At 33.2% G+C, this 19,879-nt stretch overlaps 2 protein-coding genes across 2 annotated transcripts in view; one reads left to right on the top strand and one right to left on the bottom strand.

The window, feature by feature from the left end:
* Nucleotides 1–18,677, bottom strand: part of LOC134694017 (ras-related protein Rab-5C-like) — a 34,753-nt gene extending 16,076 nt beyond the window's left edge. The window contains exon 1 of the mRNA XM_063555017.1: nt 18,612–18,677. The gene's annotated coding sequence lies outside the window, so the exon portion shown is untranslated. The remainder of the gene's footprint in view (nt 1–18,611) is intronic.
* Nucleotides 14,100–16,155, top strand: LOC134694083 (KRAB-A domain-containing protein 2-like). Its single transcript, XM_063555076.1, has 2 exons — nt 14,100–14,337; nt 14,750–16,155. The coding sequence occupies exons 1-2, from the start codon at nt 14,100–14,102 to the stop codon at nt 16,153–16,155; spliced, it is 1,644 nt and encodes a 547-aa protein (XP_063411146.1).
* Nucleotides 18,678–19,879: the final 1,202 nt, after the last annotated feature.

Below are 19,879 nucleotides of genomic sequence, written 5' to 3'. Positions count from 1 at the left end.
TTCAAAATTTCGAAAAAAAATCAAAATGCTGCAAACTGGATGAAACTTCACAGGAATGGTAACCGACATGTGCAGAGTTGTATTTTGAAGTTGGAATTTCCAAAATGGCCGCTGTTACCATGGAAACACCAAAAATCTCAAAAATCTCAAAATACTCCAAACTTAATATAACTTTACAAAAATGACAATTTGCATGTGTAGATGTATTCTTTGACTTTGGGAATTTTCAAAATGGCTGCCGCTCACCTGGCAATGGGGGAAGGGTGCCATCCGTTATTGCTAGCAATTACAAATCTAGTTATTTTTATTATTATTCCACACTTTTTGTCCAGACTATTTCTCGGAATTGGATGAACGAATTATGTTGAAACTATTTAATATTGTTGACCTCCATGTGCAGATGTGCAATCGGGGGTTGGCATTTCCAAGATGGCCACCGTTGCCATGGAAACAGTAAAAGAGTGTAAAAATGAGATTTTAGGGTTTAGTGGACAATTTGAGAATGCCTGAACTTTGAATCATCAACTTTTAACACATTGTAGCTGTTCTCTATATACATGTTTTGGATGATTTTGGGAACCCTCAGATCTATAATGTTGCCATGGAAACTGATCAAAAATATCAAAATTTTGAAAATTCTTTAAAAAATATTTATAATTATGCAGAACGAATGCCTGGCAAATCTTGATGTGGGTTTTCATTTTGGAATTTCCAAAATGGCACCCGTTACCATGGAAACAAGGCAAAAATTTCAAAATACTCAAAACTTCATAAAACTTTACCAAAATGTTAAACAGTAAAAAAGAATGTACCTTTTGACTTTGAATTTTCAAAATGGCCGTCGTTGCCATGGAAACAGCACAATTGTTTAAAATTGAAAAACGTACCTAAAGCTATGAAAATTGACAGATAGATCTGTTGTAATGGATGTATATGCATTCACTGATGGAAAATTTCGAAATGGCTGCCGTTTAGTGGCAATTGGGGAACCAGGGTGACATCCGCTATTGCTTGCAATGGCAATTCTAGTTATGGCACCCTCAACGGAGTTGGGGTGACATATTGTTATTCTACGTTTCTTTTTTTTCTTATTATGTCACCCGATCGACAATGTCGGGTGACATATTGTTATTCCTCCGTTTCTTTGTTATTATTATTCTTATTCTTCCAATGATTTTTGTCCGGCAGCTTTTTTGGAGACAATGGAACCTGACTCTTGATGATAGTGAACTATAATGAGGAACAAAAAATTTCGGGTTGCAGTGGGTCTCAAGACCAAAAAAAATGGCTGCCGTTACCATGGAAACGGAACAATTGTGAAAAATTCCAGTTTTTGTTTTTGGTGAATAATTTGGAGATGCTTAAACTCAGAATCATTATATTTTGATACAATGAAGGTGCCAGGCATATACTGGTTTTGGGTGATTTTGGTCAGTATTGGAACTACTATGTTGCCATGGAAACTACACCAAAAATTTCAAAAATATGAAAATGCTCCAATTCATTTGAAACTTTAGCATAACGATGAGCAACTTTAGTAGATGTGGAAATTGGCGTTGGAATTTCAAAAATGTCTGCCGTTTCCATGGAAACAGGGCAAAAATGGTAAAAACGCTTTAAAAACCATTAAAAGTTGCATTTACTTCCTTAAAATGGTAGGTCAAATCCATTGAAACTCTGATGGTATGTTCCCTCCCATGTACCAATGTGGTATCTGCCATTAGAAATTTGGAATGGTATCTGTTACCAAAGAAACCAGCCAAAATGTCAAAAATTTCAAAAATTTCAAAATGCTCAAAAAGTAATGAAACTTAAAAGGATTGTTGACTTTCAAGTCTGCATGAGACTTTTGAAGTTGGAATTTCCAAAATGGCCACCGTTGCCATGGAAACTGCAGAAATGTCAAAAATGTTCAAAATGCTCCAAACTTAATAAAACTTAATATTATTGTCAACTGACATGTATAGATGAGACTTTTGACTTTAGAATTTTCAAAATGGCTGCCGTTGCCATGGAAACAGCAGAAAAATGACACTTTTGTCAATGCACTTATTGTACTGAAAATTTACAGAAAGATATATCACATTCATAGATCTGCATTCACTGTTTAGATGTTTCAAAATGGCTGCCACTTAGTGGCAATGGGGGGAAGGGTGACATCCGCTATTGCTTGCAATGGCAATTCTCATTGGAACTACTATGTTGCCATGGAAACCACACCAAAAATTTCCAAAATATCAAAATGCTCCAAATTTTATGAAACTTCACAGTAATGATGAGTAACATAAGGTGATGTCAAATTTGGCGTTGGAATTTCGAAAATGTCTGCCGTTACCATGGAAACAAGCCAAAAATGGTCAAAATGCTTAAAAAACCTTAAAAAGTGGTATTTACTTTCTTAAAATGGTAGGTCAAATCCATTGAAACTCTGATGGTATGTTCACTCCCATGAACCAATGTGGTATCTGCCACTAAAATTTTGGAAAAGTCTTTGTAACCATAGTAACCAACCACAATGTCAAAAATTTCCAAAATTTCAAAATGCTCCAAAATGGATGAAACCTAATACGATTGTTGACTGTCAGGTCTGCATGAGATTTTTGAAGTTGGAATTTCCAAAATGGCTACCGTTGCCATGGAAACTGCAGAAATGTCAAATATTTTCAAAATGCTCCAAACTTAATGAAATTTAGTATTATTGTTAACTGGCATGTACAGATGAGACTTTTGACTTTGGAATTTCCAAAATGGCTGCCGTTGCCATGGAAACAGAAGAAATGTGAAACTTTTGACAATCCTCTAAATGAACTCAAAATTTACAAAAAGATATATCGCAGTTCATAGATCTGTATTCACTGTTTTATTATTTTGAAATGGCTACCGCTTAGTGGCAATGGGGGAAGGGTGACATCCGCTATTGCTTGCAATGGCAATTCTAGTTTTTCTTATTCTTCTTCCACACATTTTGTCCGTCGTGTTTCTAGGAATCCTATGGACCAATGTTGATGGAACTTTACTATAATGAGGACCCCCATGTAAAGTTGTGCACCTTGGTATGGAATGGTAAAAGATGGCCGCCGTTTCCATGGAAACAGCAAAAATGCGAAAAAAATCAAAGTGTTCCAAACTGGAAGAAACTCCACAGGAATGTCAACTGGCATGTGCTGATTTCCAGTTTGACTTTGGAATTTTCAAAATGGCTGCCGTAACCATGGAAACAGCTTAAATATCAAAAATTATAACTCTTTCGTTATAACACTCAGCTGGATGAAACTTTATAAAAATGTTACCGGGTACGCTAAGATGTCAAAACAATATTTGGGTAATCCGAAATTGCCGCCGTTGTCATGGAAACTAGGGGCAAGTTTTGCATTGGCCCTATGGAAAATTGCATAAAATCTGCATTTTCTCAGAGAGTAATGCACCAAAGTAAATGAAACTGCATTGATATATCACATGACATGAGGCAATAAGATGTCTGCTTTTAGAATTTTGGAATAATCTACTGTAACCATGGTTGCAGGACAAATGTTCAAAATTTCGAAAAAAAATCAAAATGCTGCAAACTGGATGAAACTTCACAGGAATGGTAACCGACATGTGCAGAGTTGTATTTTGAAGTTGGAATTTCCAAAATGGCCGCTGTTACCATGGAAACACCAAAAATCTCAAAAATCTCAAAATACTCCAAACTTAATATAACTTTACAAAAATGACAATTTGCATGTGTAGATGTATTCTTTGACTTTGGGAATTTTCAAAATGGCTGCCGCTCACCTGGCAATGGGGGAAGGGTGCCATCCGTTATTGCTAGCAATTACAAATCTAGTTTTATATTGTGTTTGCTCTATGCAGTAATCGTGCTAGTCAACAACATACGTCTGTGTTGTGTTTTTTTCTGTAAATGCTAGTAGTTGAGTTTAAATTTATTAAGTGGAAAGAAGACAGCAATACGAAATGCATATACCAATGGGACAGGGTAATTGCTTGGCTGCGGAAGAAAATGTCTTTAATATGGAAGATTTTCTTAACTGTTGTTCCTATCTGATCATCATACGGCTTGGCTGCGGAAGACAATGTCTTTGATAGGGAAGATTTCCTTTATATCTGTTTGATTCAAATATTCAAAACTTATTTTCCCCTAAAATTAGAACCCTAGTGAATTGTACATAGTATGTCAATTGTGGTTACAAATACGAAGGGTGCATGGGCAGATCCATCCATTTTTAAAATTTGGTTCCCAACCCAGGATAAAAAAGGGTGGTCCAACCCTCAGACCTTCCCTGAGGTGAACAGGATTCTTGAATCGGAGCCTGGGAATGAATGGGAGTAGGGTTGGCGGGAATTTGGCGTCGGGCGGGAACCAGCCTGTATGAAATATTTCATATGGAATGTATACGGAATATAGTAGGAATCTTGCTTTGAATTACCACCAGAAAAGAGTGATATACTAGTCAGACAGTAGTAGGAATCCACACGGAAAATAGAAGAAAAAATTAAATTAGCAGGAATTTTTTAGTAGGAATATTGTGCAAATTAGCAGGAATATTTTGGTAGGAAAATAAAATTCCTACTAGAAAACCTGGTCGGAATTTTTCAAAATTCCACTCAGAAAAGAATAATTCTGGTAGGAATCTAAAAATATACAAAATGTAAGTGTATATTCACAATTACACAACTGGGTCAATGGTTCAAGTTTGAATCTCAACAACAAAGAACAAAGGAAATTCATGGAATTAATTCATTTTTAATAGAATGGACTTTTGAAATGTGTAAGGAAACTGCAATTTATGCAAGCTAGAAATTGTGTTATACATATACATAAACATGTAGATGAGTTACGAACAAATAATTAAGTAAAATTATGCACTATTGTTCAATTCATTGATTACTCAATAGTTTTGGCAGGCAGATGAAAAAATCATCTTGAATGTATACGAATTACCTTCAGTCTTCATAAGCCATATTTTCTTACATTTGTATATTGTAGTTGTGTGGCCCTAGCTTGCATCATTGTGTTCCAACACAACTTTTTCATTCTTTCCCCTTCAACTTTTGAATTTGTGAACTGAAACTTGCTTGCATTTAACACTGCAAAATGTGTGTCATTAGCAAACAGGAATCCAGTTCAAGATAACTTTCCAGGTAGAAAGATTTTCTGGTAGGAATTCATAAATTAATTCTGGTATGAATCTTGTATATACACACGGTAGGTATAGTGTCCGGCTAGGATTGTGGTTGTTTGAGTGATTTGATCAGGCTTTTTCGAGTGTGACCATTTTTTTTTCGAGTGAATATGATCAAAAATGTAAACAAAAAGACTTCTTTTCTAACAAGACGTGATATAGAAGCTTGAGTTTGATATACAAGGTTATATATGATATGTTAGTATTTGAGATATAAAGATAGTATAATTCTGACTTTGCTTTTCGTTTAAAAAGTTAAATTTAGCTTTTAAATGCTTTTATTCCAAAATACCGAATAATGCTATTTTCTTACTTATACCAATGTCGACGGAAATGCATACATGAAATCTATATATCCTTAGAAATACAGACACTTTACAAAAACTATTGTTATTGCATTGAAAACGAAATTTTTAGACTAAATTCAGTTTTTCGTGTCCGGGCTTTTTCGAGTGTGTCCTTTTTTATCGAGTGATCATACACATTTCTTATATCTAAGAATGTTATGCGTTTATGTTTAAAAACTATAAAATAAAGGCTTAAATTAAGTACTTTCAAGGGACATGGTGTATCAACACTTGCATTTTATCATGAAACTAGTATCGTTCATTTGTATATATTCTTTTTCTCACATCGTATAAATTGCATGTACAGTATATATCCGTGATGTCAACAATTTAATGTGAGTGTTCCGGACCATATAAGTATTTGGACCTCATAGGATAACTAGTAATGTCGACTTGGAAGATTACTTCCAAAAATGTCTTAATGAACTGTTAAACAAGAGTTCAATAGTTATCAAAAGTACCAGGGTTATAATTTCATACGCCAGACGCGCGTTCCGTCTACATAAGACTCATCAGTGACGCTCAGATCAAAATAGTTCAAAAAGCCAAATAAATACGAAGTTGAAGAGCATCGAGGACCCAAAATTCCAAAAAGTTGTGCCAAATACGTCTAAGGTAATCTAATCTACTCAACTGTTTTACTAACTGACAAAAAAAAAGTCAATATGATAAAGAGTCTAGTAATTGATACAAGAGACGGACAGAAAACATATACACACAGATTTAGACAATTAATTGAAAGACAATGGGTTTCAACTTGTAACTTGTGCTGTTTTGGGCAGCCTTTGCACTGTAAAATTAATACATTTCATGTAACCGTCATTGTGATAGATAAGTTTATTGTATTATTGAATCGTTTCTAATGTATACCTATATGGTCTCAAATTGGGTTTCCCATTGAGCAATTATTTTTTTCGCCACCTATTTTGAGAGCCCTGTATAGCTTGGTGTTCGGTGTGAGCCAAGGCCCTGTGTTGAAGGCCGTAACTTGACCTATAATGGTTTACTTTTATTAATTGTTATTTGGTTGGAGAGTTGTCTCATTGACCCTCATACCACATCTTCCTATATCTATCATATGGTCCGACCATACGCGTACAGTTTGACCATACGAGTACAGTTTGACCATACGAATATAAGCATATGGTCGGGACCATACGTGTATGGTCCTAATACTCACATGGTCCGGCACATAAGCATATACAATTCGAATTGAGACGTACATACATATATTGTATAAGATGAGATGTATTTTTGTTCTTAAAAGAGTATACATCTTAGATATTTCATTATCTATGTGTCTTGTATCTTGTATTATTTCTTTTATTGTTAAAGAAATGGTTACCGAAAATTACTAAATGCTACAACTGTGAGGAGGAGTCTGATTATGCAAATATGATAATTGGTCATACAGTAACTCAACAATATGATGATAACTTTCTTTCAATAAAAGAAAAGTGTCTAAAAAGTGGAAAATAGGAATATTAATCAAGACATTACTATGTTGTTCCTGGTGTCGTTCGAAGCACTGGGCAATCTAGCTGGTGATAGCATATAATATACTAGTACACATTTTGTATTTGTCTATCATTGCTCAAGAAACATATTTAGACTAATGAACTATTCATTTCATTGTTGATTTTATAAGAAATTTTATTCAAATTTTGTGTTCAATGACAATAAAATGGGTTGGATTAAGTGTGTGTGTGTTTTTTTATGTTTTTTTATTAATAGGTTTCTATGTTTCTTTTATTAATCTCCGGAGTTCACCACAAGAAATATTATCAACTGTAAAATCAAACTGAGTGGCATGAAATGTAGTTAAAATGAATATGAGTTCCCTGCATAATGTTTAGACACCGTTTTGTTAAGGATTAAGTTATTTCGAAATGAACACTGAAAAGTAGTTGTATAACACTCTCCAAAAAGAATAGTTGCATTAAATTGAAAAAAAGATTCATTTTGATATGTTTTTGGTGACTTTTTGGGAATATATGATATGGTCTTCACTTAATTACAGTTGTAAATTAGAAAAAAAGTCATTTTTAAAAGTCTAGAATACCTTCAAATTTTCTGTAAAAAAAACGGACCATTTGTCTAAAAACCCGGACAATTTCACAGTTGCTCTCGAAAAAAAACCCGGACAATAACAAACACTGATTGTTTTTATCAAATACAAGGAAATTGAGCTTCTTTGTTGATCAAAATATATAAAGTATTCAAGATAAGATAAGCAGTCTATGGAAGGTGCGATACGATAAAAACTTTTCTTATATCATTGAGCGATATTGTCTTATATCAACGGGTTGCATTGTGGGAAATCTCAGACGAATGTTTACATTTTTATGAAGGAACGAAGATTTCTCGGTATAAAGTAATGATTCTTTTCTTAAAACAGGCTGAAATTTAACAAGACATGCGTCTGCTGTATAATTTCCATGAATTATTTTAAGTTACTAGAGCACACCCGTGATATCGCGGGTCCGTGACTGAATTAAAGTATATAACTATTCGCAAGCCTTATTTTAGTTTTAGTATTGTCATCTGATAAAGTCATGCCGATTTTAAGATACACAGTTTTCTCTGCTTTCAAATCTTTCTGTTTGAACCCGTCGAACTGGAACTTATCAATTATTGGTAATATTGATTATTTGGAAACGTGACAAAAGGTCCTGGAATGGGGTATTTTTTAATCAACAGATTTGTCCTATATTAGTTATAAATAAAGTTGAATTCTTTGATTCGTTGTTTAACGTCATACCCGCTGACAAATTGAAAACTGTACCTATACGCCTTATTTTTAGTCCAGATTTTTAGTATTCGTATTGTTTACCTCTTAGGAAGGCTTACTGATTAAAATACTACAATAGGTAACAATTTGACAATTTAGTAGTGTCAACCCTGTGATTATGACCCGTGTATATAGCATATTAATCCTGAATACACCGTTTGGTGGTGCGCCTGTCAGATGCAGAACGTACAGATAAGGTAACAGGTGAATATACTATTGGTATCGGTATCGGACTCGACCCGGAACTTCTTAATTATTGGCAATGTTAATTACGTGGAAAACAAAAGGACCTGGAGAGATGTAATTTTTAATCTACACCTTTGTACTATATTAGTTTAATATAAAGTTGAATTCTTTGATTCGTCGATTTTACGTGATGACGGCTGACAAATTGGACCTCGTCTTTTTAGTATTATAGATACCAAGCAATGTGTATTTAAACGAGAAAATTGATTTGTTGAATAAATGAGACATAAATGCACGATTTATCATTTGTAGATATACAAATTCAATTAATGTCATGTAGCAAATTATGTGGAATGCAATTGAGATGAATTCAATTGTTGGATGAGCCAAAATCGCCTATAAGTCAAAGATACTGCTATATTTTAAAATATCAATGCGATGTTTGTCTTATATCATAGCGATATTTTTTTAATATCAAAAATTTATGAATGCGATACTTTTCTAATATAACTGCTATAGTTTTCTAATATAAAATTAATACGATGACACGTCACAATGCATGTTAAAAGAACCGCAAACATAATTCATAAACTTAGTTCATGACCGGCTTAATGTTTGAGGATCATTATCACTAAAATTCTGTATCTGTAACAAAATTAACGCGTACACGATCTTGTCATTTTAAAAATGTTGCTTGACCCTATTGATATTTAAAAGTGTTAACAACCTGTTCAGTCTATTGTTTTCAATCACATGGTTTAACCGACTAATTCTGTTGGAAGTGATAATGCAATGGTGGAATTTAAATGCGGTTGTAAATAGACTACCAACCTATTAGATTCTAATATAGGTCCAGTGGCCGATCAATGTATTTGAATTGGGACATATGGTTGGACCCCACCCCCTTATCCTAGGTTTGGAACCCCCTTTTGAAAACGGCTGGATCTGCCCTTGAGGTCACACTGATATAGCCTATCCACATGGGTAATATCGAAACGGACAAAAACTAGATATGTCAAAGCAACACGAATTATCCCGTCTTAAAATGTTGAAAATATGCAATTTCAATAACAAATGTGGACACAAACATGATAGTAGTCTCACATGTCAAAAATCAGCTCAAAATCTAGAGGCGTATAGAAAAAGAGTCAGTAGAACTGTGATTTTCAACAATTTTCGAAGTTGTTAACCCTTAATTTTGGCCAAAATTAGCGGAGCAAAACAATTTTTAATTTCATCTGCAAATCATCATAGTTAGCTCACACACAAAAAAAATCAGTCCACTATCTGAAAGCATTTAGAAAAAAATTCTGTATAACTGAGATTTTCAACAATTTATAAAAGTCCATAGCCCATAATTTCGGAAAAAATTAGCCACGCAGAACAAAACTTAAACTTGCCCTGTAACTCATCATGGTACTCACACTCATGAAGGCGTTTAAAAATAAACTCCGCATAATGGTTTGTTACGGATTGACGGAATTTCGAAATTACGGAATTTCGGATTTTCGGAATTACGGAATTTCGAACAAGGGTAAAGCTATATGGCACCGACAACTTCGTTGCGGACCATACATATCATTACTTAAAAAAAACATTCTTTCAAACAGTCCAATCCAATACAGCTCCAAATAACAATAAATATTCAAATAGTAAAATAAATATTTCATACAAATTAAAATGTACAAATGCTGAAGTCCCGACCTTTGAAGATACCAACTGAGTAGCCTCAGACTATAAATTGAACAACTTCAGATACAACGAAAATCAAAAATCTTGTCAAACAGAAAATGTATTTATTATTAACATAGGAAAAATATTGAGAGGGAAAACAGTTCTTTTTTATATCAAAGACTTTCCCCGTTGGTAAATCGATATCACTATGAACATAATCAGCTCGCCGCCTGGACGCTCTTTTACATCGCGATGACCGTGAGGGCATTCCGTTGCTTTGTTACCACAGCGATTTGAATTGCGTTTTTGACTAGTAATCGATCGTATAAATAACAATCCGTATCGCTTGTTATAAATTCATTTCTTCAATGAATACTAAAAAAAATTGTTTAGAAAACAAATGAATAAATGTCTGTTGACGTTAGAAATGTGTATATATTTTTTCTATATTTATACATTTAGATCGTTCAGTGCTGTTTATTGACGTAATCGTTCTTGTACCATCATAACTGTCGTTACCATTAAAGCTTTAGAAGTGTGCTTGTTCATATTGCACTTAACAAAAGATTCAGCTCCCAAATGACGTTTTGAAGGACAGGAAAGCCGTTATTTGTAAGAAGTTTATCTGCTATAAGATTTATAGATATAATAAGCAGATGGTACATGAGTTCGAATGAGAGAACTTTCCATCAAAGTAATAGTTTGTTTTAAGTAAACAAGTATAGACCAAAGTAGTGCCTTAAACACGGAGCCTTGACTCTCAGCGAACACCATGCTATATAGGAACCAAAAAATTACTAGTGTTAAAACACTCAAACAGGAAAACCAACAGTCCAATTTGTATAAAAAAAGAGGTTAAAAAATGCACAGGCCAAATTTTGTCGAATCAATCTGAACGAGGACAGTATGATTCATCTTTGTCAAAATTTACTTTCATTGTTTTCAATTAAGAAAGTCTTCCATGTTGCGAGCATATCTGATATATATTATTTCGGTGCCGTTCCTTATAAATTTGCTAAATGTTATATATATGTGAACAATGATTTTGATACTTAGCTATTTGATTACGACATTGTTTATTAAACCCCAGCGGTACTGGCATTTTCAAATTTTGAAAATGGTTGATTGAACCTGGTCATATTGCGCTAAACCTGTCAAGTGCATGACAGTATCATAAAAAAACACCGCTATGATATTTTAGAAGTATCGAATTGATATTTTAAAAGTATCGCATTGATATTTTAAAAGTATCGCATTGATATTTTAAAAGCATCGCATTGTTTATTTATGTATATAAGAAAAACATAGCACTTCAAATTTTACACGGACATAAACTTTAGCTTCTAACTAACTTCTGAATGTATATTTAGACTCAACTGTTGTTTATATTTGAACAATAAGTTTTAAAGTTAGTATTTTCTCAATTTTTCGTTGCCGAAAACAATATTTTCCGCATTGAATGTCTGCATATTTACAATTGATATTAGACAATATCGCTCATTGATATAAGAAAAGTTTTTATCGATACGCTTCTTCCATAGACTGATAAGGTAGTAATGTTAAAAACTGTTATAATTACGAAATATCCGTTAATTGAACTTATCGCATGTTTTATCACTCGAAAAAGCCCGAATTACACTCGAAAAAAATGGACCAAATCACTCGAAAAACCACGATACTAGACGGACACTATAACTACCTGCAATAGGAAAATAAATAATCAAATCAGATTTTCAAAACAGAAAAAAATCCACACAGACTTTTAAAATTCCACCCAGGTAGGAGGATTTTAGTAGTAGAAATATAAAAAAAATCCAGTCAGAATTTTGTTCATTTTCCATGTCCGCCTTCTTTCTGTATAGAATCTTTGATTCTAGGTTGATTCCTACTACATTCCTCTTAGTGTCTAAGTGGAATCCTACTACATTGTACTTATTTCATACAGGAGGCGACGATCGAGGGTAGTAAAAAAGAAATATGTTGTGCTTCACACAAAAAAATAGTAAATGGGGTGAAAGTGGGACTACTCCATGTTCATCCCTTCAATTACAGGGACAGGAACGTGTTACCAGGTGAAGAGAGTAGAAAACAAGAAACAAAAAATGTAAGGGAGAGGGAAAAGGGAATCATCCCATGTTCACCCGCTCATTTACAGGGGTCAGTGTAGCAAGTCACCAAATGAATTGCTGAATTAAGTCACTAAATTAATTAAAGAATACGTTTTACTATTTACTGATAGTAGTTCTTTTTAACTCTCAAACAAACATCAGATAAACTTAAAAAAAATAATTGAGTAAATGGATTGAAGATTTCAGTTTTATCTTTTTATTAAGCCTGTGTTTTAAGACGGAACAAATAATGATATATATACCGTTGTGTGGTCGTCTGTCTGTTGTCAACATGTCGTAAAATAACTACAACCTGCTGTTACCATTTCAAATGAAACGTTGGTGAACTGTTTATAAATAAATATCTATTGCTACATATAAGCTCCTTTTCGATTTTTAGAAAATTCAGATTTAATGTTTTTGGTAAAATAAAAAAGGGGGGTATTGCGATTTTCAGACTATAGTTTAAATACACTTTCATCAATTTCTATGAAACTTTAGTGAATTATAGTTTAAATCTATAAATGATGTAAATTCCAATTTTATAAACTTCAGATTTTGCGTGTGGATCATTGGACTTTATATGAATTCGTAAAAAAGGGGATTTCCACGAATTCGACGTATGCTCTAAATATGCAGTATATATTTGCGACTGTACATCAAGCAATCAACCACTAAGATTTAATGTATGTGTTGCAAATGATTATGTTTAAGATAAACACCTGACATTGACCACAACCGAATGCTAATAAATGCCGGACCACTTAATCAACAGTTAGAACACTGAGAAACTAGTCAAGTAAAAACTGGCAAGATAAAACTTAATGTATAATATTTGTGAAAAACCTTCATCTAAAATTTAAACTTTAATAATCATATTGATGAAAAATTAATAAAGAGCTCTCGCAAGTAACAATCATTTTTATTGTGATATGCCTCCCCTACCCCGGTCGTAAAGGTGGTATTAAAATTCGAGTAGCGTCACTTTTGCAATTTTAGAGTTATGCTCCTTTATAAATGAAAAAAAAAATACTCCGTAGCGAAGGAGGCATTAAGTTGTACCCTTTTCCGTCCGTACGTCCCCAATATGGTTTCCGTTCTCCAACTATAGTTCGCCTCAACCAAATGTTGTGAATCTTATACACAATGCTTATAACCCCAAAACACAGATCAACTTTGATTTTTAGTGGTGTCACTTTTACTGTTCTAGAGTTATGCTCCTTTACAAATTGAAAAGTTGCTGGTTTTTCGTTTCAGTTCTCTAGCTTAAGTTTGCCTCAACCAAATGTTATGACACTTATACATAAAGCCTCTTACCACAAAACACAGATCAAGTTTGGATTTTGGTGGCGTCACTTTTACTGTTCTAGAGTTTTGCCCTTTACAAATGGAACAATTGCTTAACTTTTCATTTTTATTCTCTTACTTTAGTTCGACTCAATCAACTGTTATGAAATGTATATGTTGTGTACAAGTTATCATTTTGTACAAATTATAATTTGTACAAAAAAATTGTACAAATTATGATTTGTATTTTGACTTTGTACAAATTATAATTTGTACAAAAAGTGCCTGTACAAATTATAATTTGTACAAAATAAGGCTAAATTTCACTTATAACTTGTACAACAATTTATCATATGGATATTGTGATAAAAATGTTTTGATACCCACTATAAAAACTGTTCAATGCTATTTTTAAGTTCATATTGATTCCTTTATTTTGCCTTGAGGTTATAAATTGAACTCCTGTTCACTGGTGTTTCACATGGTCATTTACAAAAGTAAAAGTTAAGGTGTTAAAAAAATGGCTAGTATTGTTGATCAACAGGATAAATTTTATCAAGAAGTTCAGCAATTTGCTGAGAATAATACATCTAAGCACAACCATCTTTATACTAGGGACAAATTGAATGACTTAATTTCTAAAGTTAAAAATGCAAAAGAGGCATCGAAGAAAAGTGACCAAGACAGACATTTGCTAAAGAAATATGATATTATTCAAGTTGCAGATATTGAAAAGCTCATCAAAAAAGGAGGAAATGGTAAGTTTTGTTTTGTTTTATATGACAAATATAGAAGGGGGTCTGAAATCGAATGTAAACAAAAATCTATCCGATCCTGAAATTTTAATTGAATGATTGATTGTTGGTTGCTTAACGTTCAGTGGTAAATATTTCATGCATATTCATGACGATGTATCAAAATAATCAAACTTTGCAACCTAAAATCGTAACTCTATATGATCACAGTAAATAAGGGTGTACACGTATTATTTAAGGAACTTTAGGTCACAAAACAGACGACAATATGAGCTTAACTATTTCACAGATCTGCTTATATTTATAATATTTGAACAAGAATATTGCTTTTAGGGCTCATAACATAATTATCTTCAGAACAAAATACAAGTTTAGCTTTGTGCCATACTCAAAATGGTTTAATTCTTACTTTCAGATGACACCATACTTTACTACTTATCCATTGAGGATATGTATGATATCATAAAAACAGCACATGTTGGGGTCGGTCATGGAGGTCTCCATAAAACTAACAAAGAACTCAAAAAACATTTTGCTAACATTAGCCGGGAAGCAATACGCATATTTACAACCAACTGTGAACAATGTATCTTGAAAAGAAAGCGTTCTGACATATCAAAACTTGTTGTTAAACCTATAATTTCTGCTGACTTCAACTGTAGAGGGCAGGTTGACCTTGTAGACCTTCAATCTGTCCCCGACCAGGAATTTAAATGGATAATGCATTATCAAGATCATCTTACCAAATTTAGTGTGCTTAGAGCTCTGAAATCTAAGAGAGCTGCTGAAGTTGCGTATCAATTACTTGACATCTTTCTTCTCTTTGGTGCACCCCATATCCTCCAAAGCGATAATGGAAGAGAGTTCACTGCACATATAATTACTGAACTGAAATCGTTATGGTCAGAATTAGTAATAGTTCATGGACGACCAAGACATCCCCAAAGTCAAGGAGCTGTAGAAAGAGCAAATGCAGACATTAAAGAAATGCTCATATCATGGATGAATGACAATGACACACGACAGTGGTCTGAAGGTTTGCGCTTCGTGCAATTTCAGAAAAATAGATCATATCACAGAGTAATTGATCAATCGCCTTATCATGCTCTGTTTGGTTCTGACCCAAAGATAGGTTTATCTTCATCTTCTTTGCCCAAGGAACTTTTGCCTAATCTTGAAACTGAGGAAGATCTGGTGAAAGTGTTTAAAGAGGTTTCAGAGGAGAACAGTGAAATTGAGATTGATGGAACGGATGAAAACACAGATGCTGAATCGGTAGAATCAGAAAGAGAACTTAACGATTCTGGATCAACACGTACAACTATTGAAGTAGTATCAGAGGAAGTCGAAACCCCAATCATTCGTGCTAGAAAACGTACATTGTCTGGCCAACAAATCCAAGCAGATGTCCTTACAAGAAATACAAAACAGAAACTGAGTGAGTTATCTGTTGGAGACAATGTTATTATCCCAATACCACAATATGACCGAGCACCGACCGATCAAAGGAACATACAAGGTGTTGTTGTAGAAGTAGGACATTTTGGATATCGTGTAGGGACAATAGCTGGTAATTTATCAGGAGTCTTAAGCAGAAACCAACTAGAATCAATTAGTGACTCTTCTTTGTCAGTTACACAAATTCCAGATTTACAACTTTCCCTTAGGGAAGCTGTGAAAAAAAATTCAAAAACTGGTGGACAGGGTTATCTCTCTTGCAAATGTAAAGGCGGTTGTAACAATTCAAAGTGTAAATGTAAAAAGCAAAATGTATTGTGTAATTCGAGGTGTCATGGTTCGCTAACCTGCTCAAACAAATAAGAGCATTATATATTATTGTATGGTATTGTAAATAGAGTTATCAGTGTGTTTCATATTGATTCGTAATTAAAATTGAATTTATTTTTTATCATTTGATTTGAAACTTATTATATTTAAAATATTGTACAAGTTATAAGTGAAATTTAGCCTTATTTTGTACAAATTATAATGTGTACAGGCACTTTTTGTACAAATTACAATTTGTACAAAGTCAAAATACAAATTATAATTTGTACAATTGTTTTGTACAAATTATAATTTGTACAAAATGATAACTTGTACACAACATATATACTATGCTTTTAATACCACAAAACACAAATCAAGTTTGAATTTTTTTGGCGTCACTCATACCGTTCTAGAGTTATGCCCCTTCAAATGAAAATATTGATGGATTTTTTGTTTCCGTTCTCTAGCTTAAATTTCCCTCAACCAAATGTATACACAATGCTAATTACCAAAAAACTCAGATCAAGATCAAGTTTGGATTTTGGTGGCATCAATTTTACTGTTCTAGAGTTATCATGCCCCTTTTCAAATTGAACCATTGCTGAACTTTTCGTTTCCATTCTTTTCCTTTCGTTTGAATCAACCAAATGTTATGAAAGGTATACACAATGCTTATTACCACAAAACACAGATCAAGTTTGAATTTTGGTGACGTCACTTTTACTGTTCTGGAGTTATGCCCCTTTACAAATGAAAAAAATGCTGGATTTTTCGTTCCCGTTCTCTTACTTAAGTTTGTCTCAACCAAATGGTATGTAATTTAAACACAATGCTTATTACCACAAAACACAGATCAAGTAGAAATTTATGAAGCGTCATTTTTACAGTTCTTGAGAGTTATGACCCTTTAAAACATTATATGCAATGGGGACATCACATGTGTCTCATGGACATATTCCCCATTTATTCGTTTTGTTCTCTAACTTTAGTTTGCCTCCAGCAAATGTTATGTAACTTATAAACAATACTTATTACCACAAAACACAGATTAAGCATACAATTGGGTAGTGTCACTTTTGCCGCTCTTGAGTTATGCTCCACTATTATCATATGCAAGTAGGGTTATCATTTGTGTCCCGTAGACACCTATCTCATTTATCTTATCTGGTGTATGCTTACCCATCATTGAATGTCATAAACTTGTGTGCACAAACATTGAAGACATATTTGAGCCTAAAGTTTTTAAGTGGACAAGTTTTTGGCCATTAACAATTGTTGGATATGTTAAATTTGGGAGAGTACTGTGTGTGTACATTTAGGTAAGTTTAAAAGGAAACACTTATGGGAAGTCAATGAAACATGTACGTCGTATGTACTTGTTCTATAATACAGTTGGAGGAGCGTTTGCATATCTCATTCTATTGATATGAGGGGGGTCTGACCCCAAAAATCATCGGTTAGTTTATATGTTAAATCTGATAGTTCAGTTTCAGGGACACCAGTAATGGTAAATCAACAATATTGGTGTGTTGTCATAATTACAACATCTCATCCATGTGAATAAGTTGGTCAACCCCCTTAGTCGTGGTTGTCTAGGTCTATTGATATTAAATCTTAGGCATGTTACAGCTGAAAATGTATTTCAAGAGTTAATTTGAATACCTCTATAGAGTAACAACAATGATTCTATTCATCAAAGCATATTCCAAGCTGTACACTGATATTTTTTCATAATTTTAAAACCAGATACTGAAGGAGATTTGATCCGATTTTTAGTGGACATTAAAAAAAATAAGGAATCACTCTGGTCCATTTGATGTGCTATTATTTTTTTTTGCAATTTAACTGCCGTTTTAAAGCATCACTTCGATTGTAAGATCCTAATGTTTATATCTCTTGCAAACATTGATTTTATAAAACTGTTTATAAGCAAATTTAATGACTTCATTTGGTAGTGGACATTTTGTCAGAACTGTCAGGGACACACCTTCTAAAATTAAAAATTCCTTTGTCAAAAACTGTTTATTAAAATATGTGGGCCACCAAACATAATTTGGAATAGTTCAAGAACTTATATTATTAAGTAAAAATAACATTTATTTCTACCATTTTTACAAAATTGTTGAGTAGGAATGTTGAATAGGAGGTCTAGGGACATGCCATTTTTTTTAACCATTCACGAATCAATATCTTATTAATCCCTCTAAAAATAGTATGTTTCTTTGCTTACAAATTTTTATTCTAATTAAATGTACTGACTGCACAAAAAAATACTTGTAAAGTTCAAACACATTTTTTCTAAAAGTGGCTCCATGGACAACAAACTACGTTTTTATTGAAAAAACGCCCATACATGTCCAACACAAATGCCCATTAATTTATCCGCGTGTGTGCGATAAATGTTAATATACAATCTCAACCGATATACAAAATAAAAACGAAAAGTATACCCAATTGTTGAAATATATTATTACATGTATTTGCAAGATCTATACTGAATATTATACCTTTCACAACTTTCATTTAGATTTCGACTTCCGGAATGGAGATTTGTAAGAAACTGATTCAGTTGTAACGTACAGTAAATAAACACTGATAAACTAGTCTGATAACAGTTTTAAAGTTTTAATGTGTATTGACCTCTTTACTATTATTATATATGATATAAGATGTGCCTAAAGTTATAGCTACTTGACAGAAACTGAATGTCTTTACCACAACTTTGTATGTTTTAATTTAGATACGGACATATAATATAAAAAAATAACATGTCTTTTCACGAATTCTGATCTTTGTAGTTTGGCCTGTTTGTTAGAACATAGATGTGTTCATGACAGGCCTCTATAAAAAAATTTATTTCAACGGATTTAGCTATTTGTCAAGTGTATCATTCAATTGCTTTGCTTTAAGCTCAGTTCATTGTTATACAAATGCATTTTGGATGTAAAATGTCTCCTGAATGGCTGACAGTGTTTTGTTTATCATCTCTTAGACATAACTCTTTCATGTGACCGTGCCAACGTTTTTTCATGATTTACGCCGGTTTAAAATGGAATTTAGAATTAAATTATATCAGAAATGACTGACAAATTTTTTCTGTATATTCAATGTGATTGTAGATAGATGTATTTGTGTTCTGTTAAATTGTTCCTTTTAAAATTGTCATACGATGATGACTGCTGTACTCATATTTTGACAATTTAATTTATTGTTTTTGTTTAGTTAACCCATCAATGTAATAAAACAGAATTTGATGAGACTGTCATCAAAGTGAGAGGGTTAGTGCTATAAAACCGGGTTTGATCCACCATTTTCTACATTTGAAACTGCCTGTACCAAGTCAGGAATATGACATTCTTGTTCATTCGTTTTTGATGCGTTTTGTTATTTGATTTTGCCATGAGATTATGGACTTTTCGAAATGATTTTCCTCTAAGTACAGTATTTTTGTGATTTTACTTCATCAACATGTTCAATATAACATAAAAATGAGGTGCATTTTTAATAATAACCCACTACCAGGATCTTGACAGCCACCATCTTATATCACAACACTGTAATGTAAGCTCCAGGATCTTGACAGCCATCCATCTTATATCACAGCATTGTAATGTAAGCACCAGGATCTTGACAGCCATCCATCCTATATCACAGCATTGTAATGTAAGCACCAGTGTCTTGGCAGACACCCATCTTATATCACAGCATTGTAATGTAAGCACCAGGATCTTGATAGCCACCAATCCTATATCTCATCATTGTAATGTAAGCACCA

The sequence above is a fragment of the Mytilus trossulus genome, chromosome 13 (assembly GCF_036588685.1).
Source record: "Mytilus trossulus isolate FHL-02 chromosome 13, PNRI_Mtr1.1.1.hap1, whole genome shotgun sequence".
Taxonomy (NCBI): Eukaryota; Metazoa; Mollusca; class Bivalvia; order Mytilida; family Mytilidae; genus Mytilus; species Mytilus trossulus.
The sequence above is the reverse complement of the archived record's forward strand: the minus strand, read 5'-3'. Positions and strand labels throughout refer to the sequence as shown.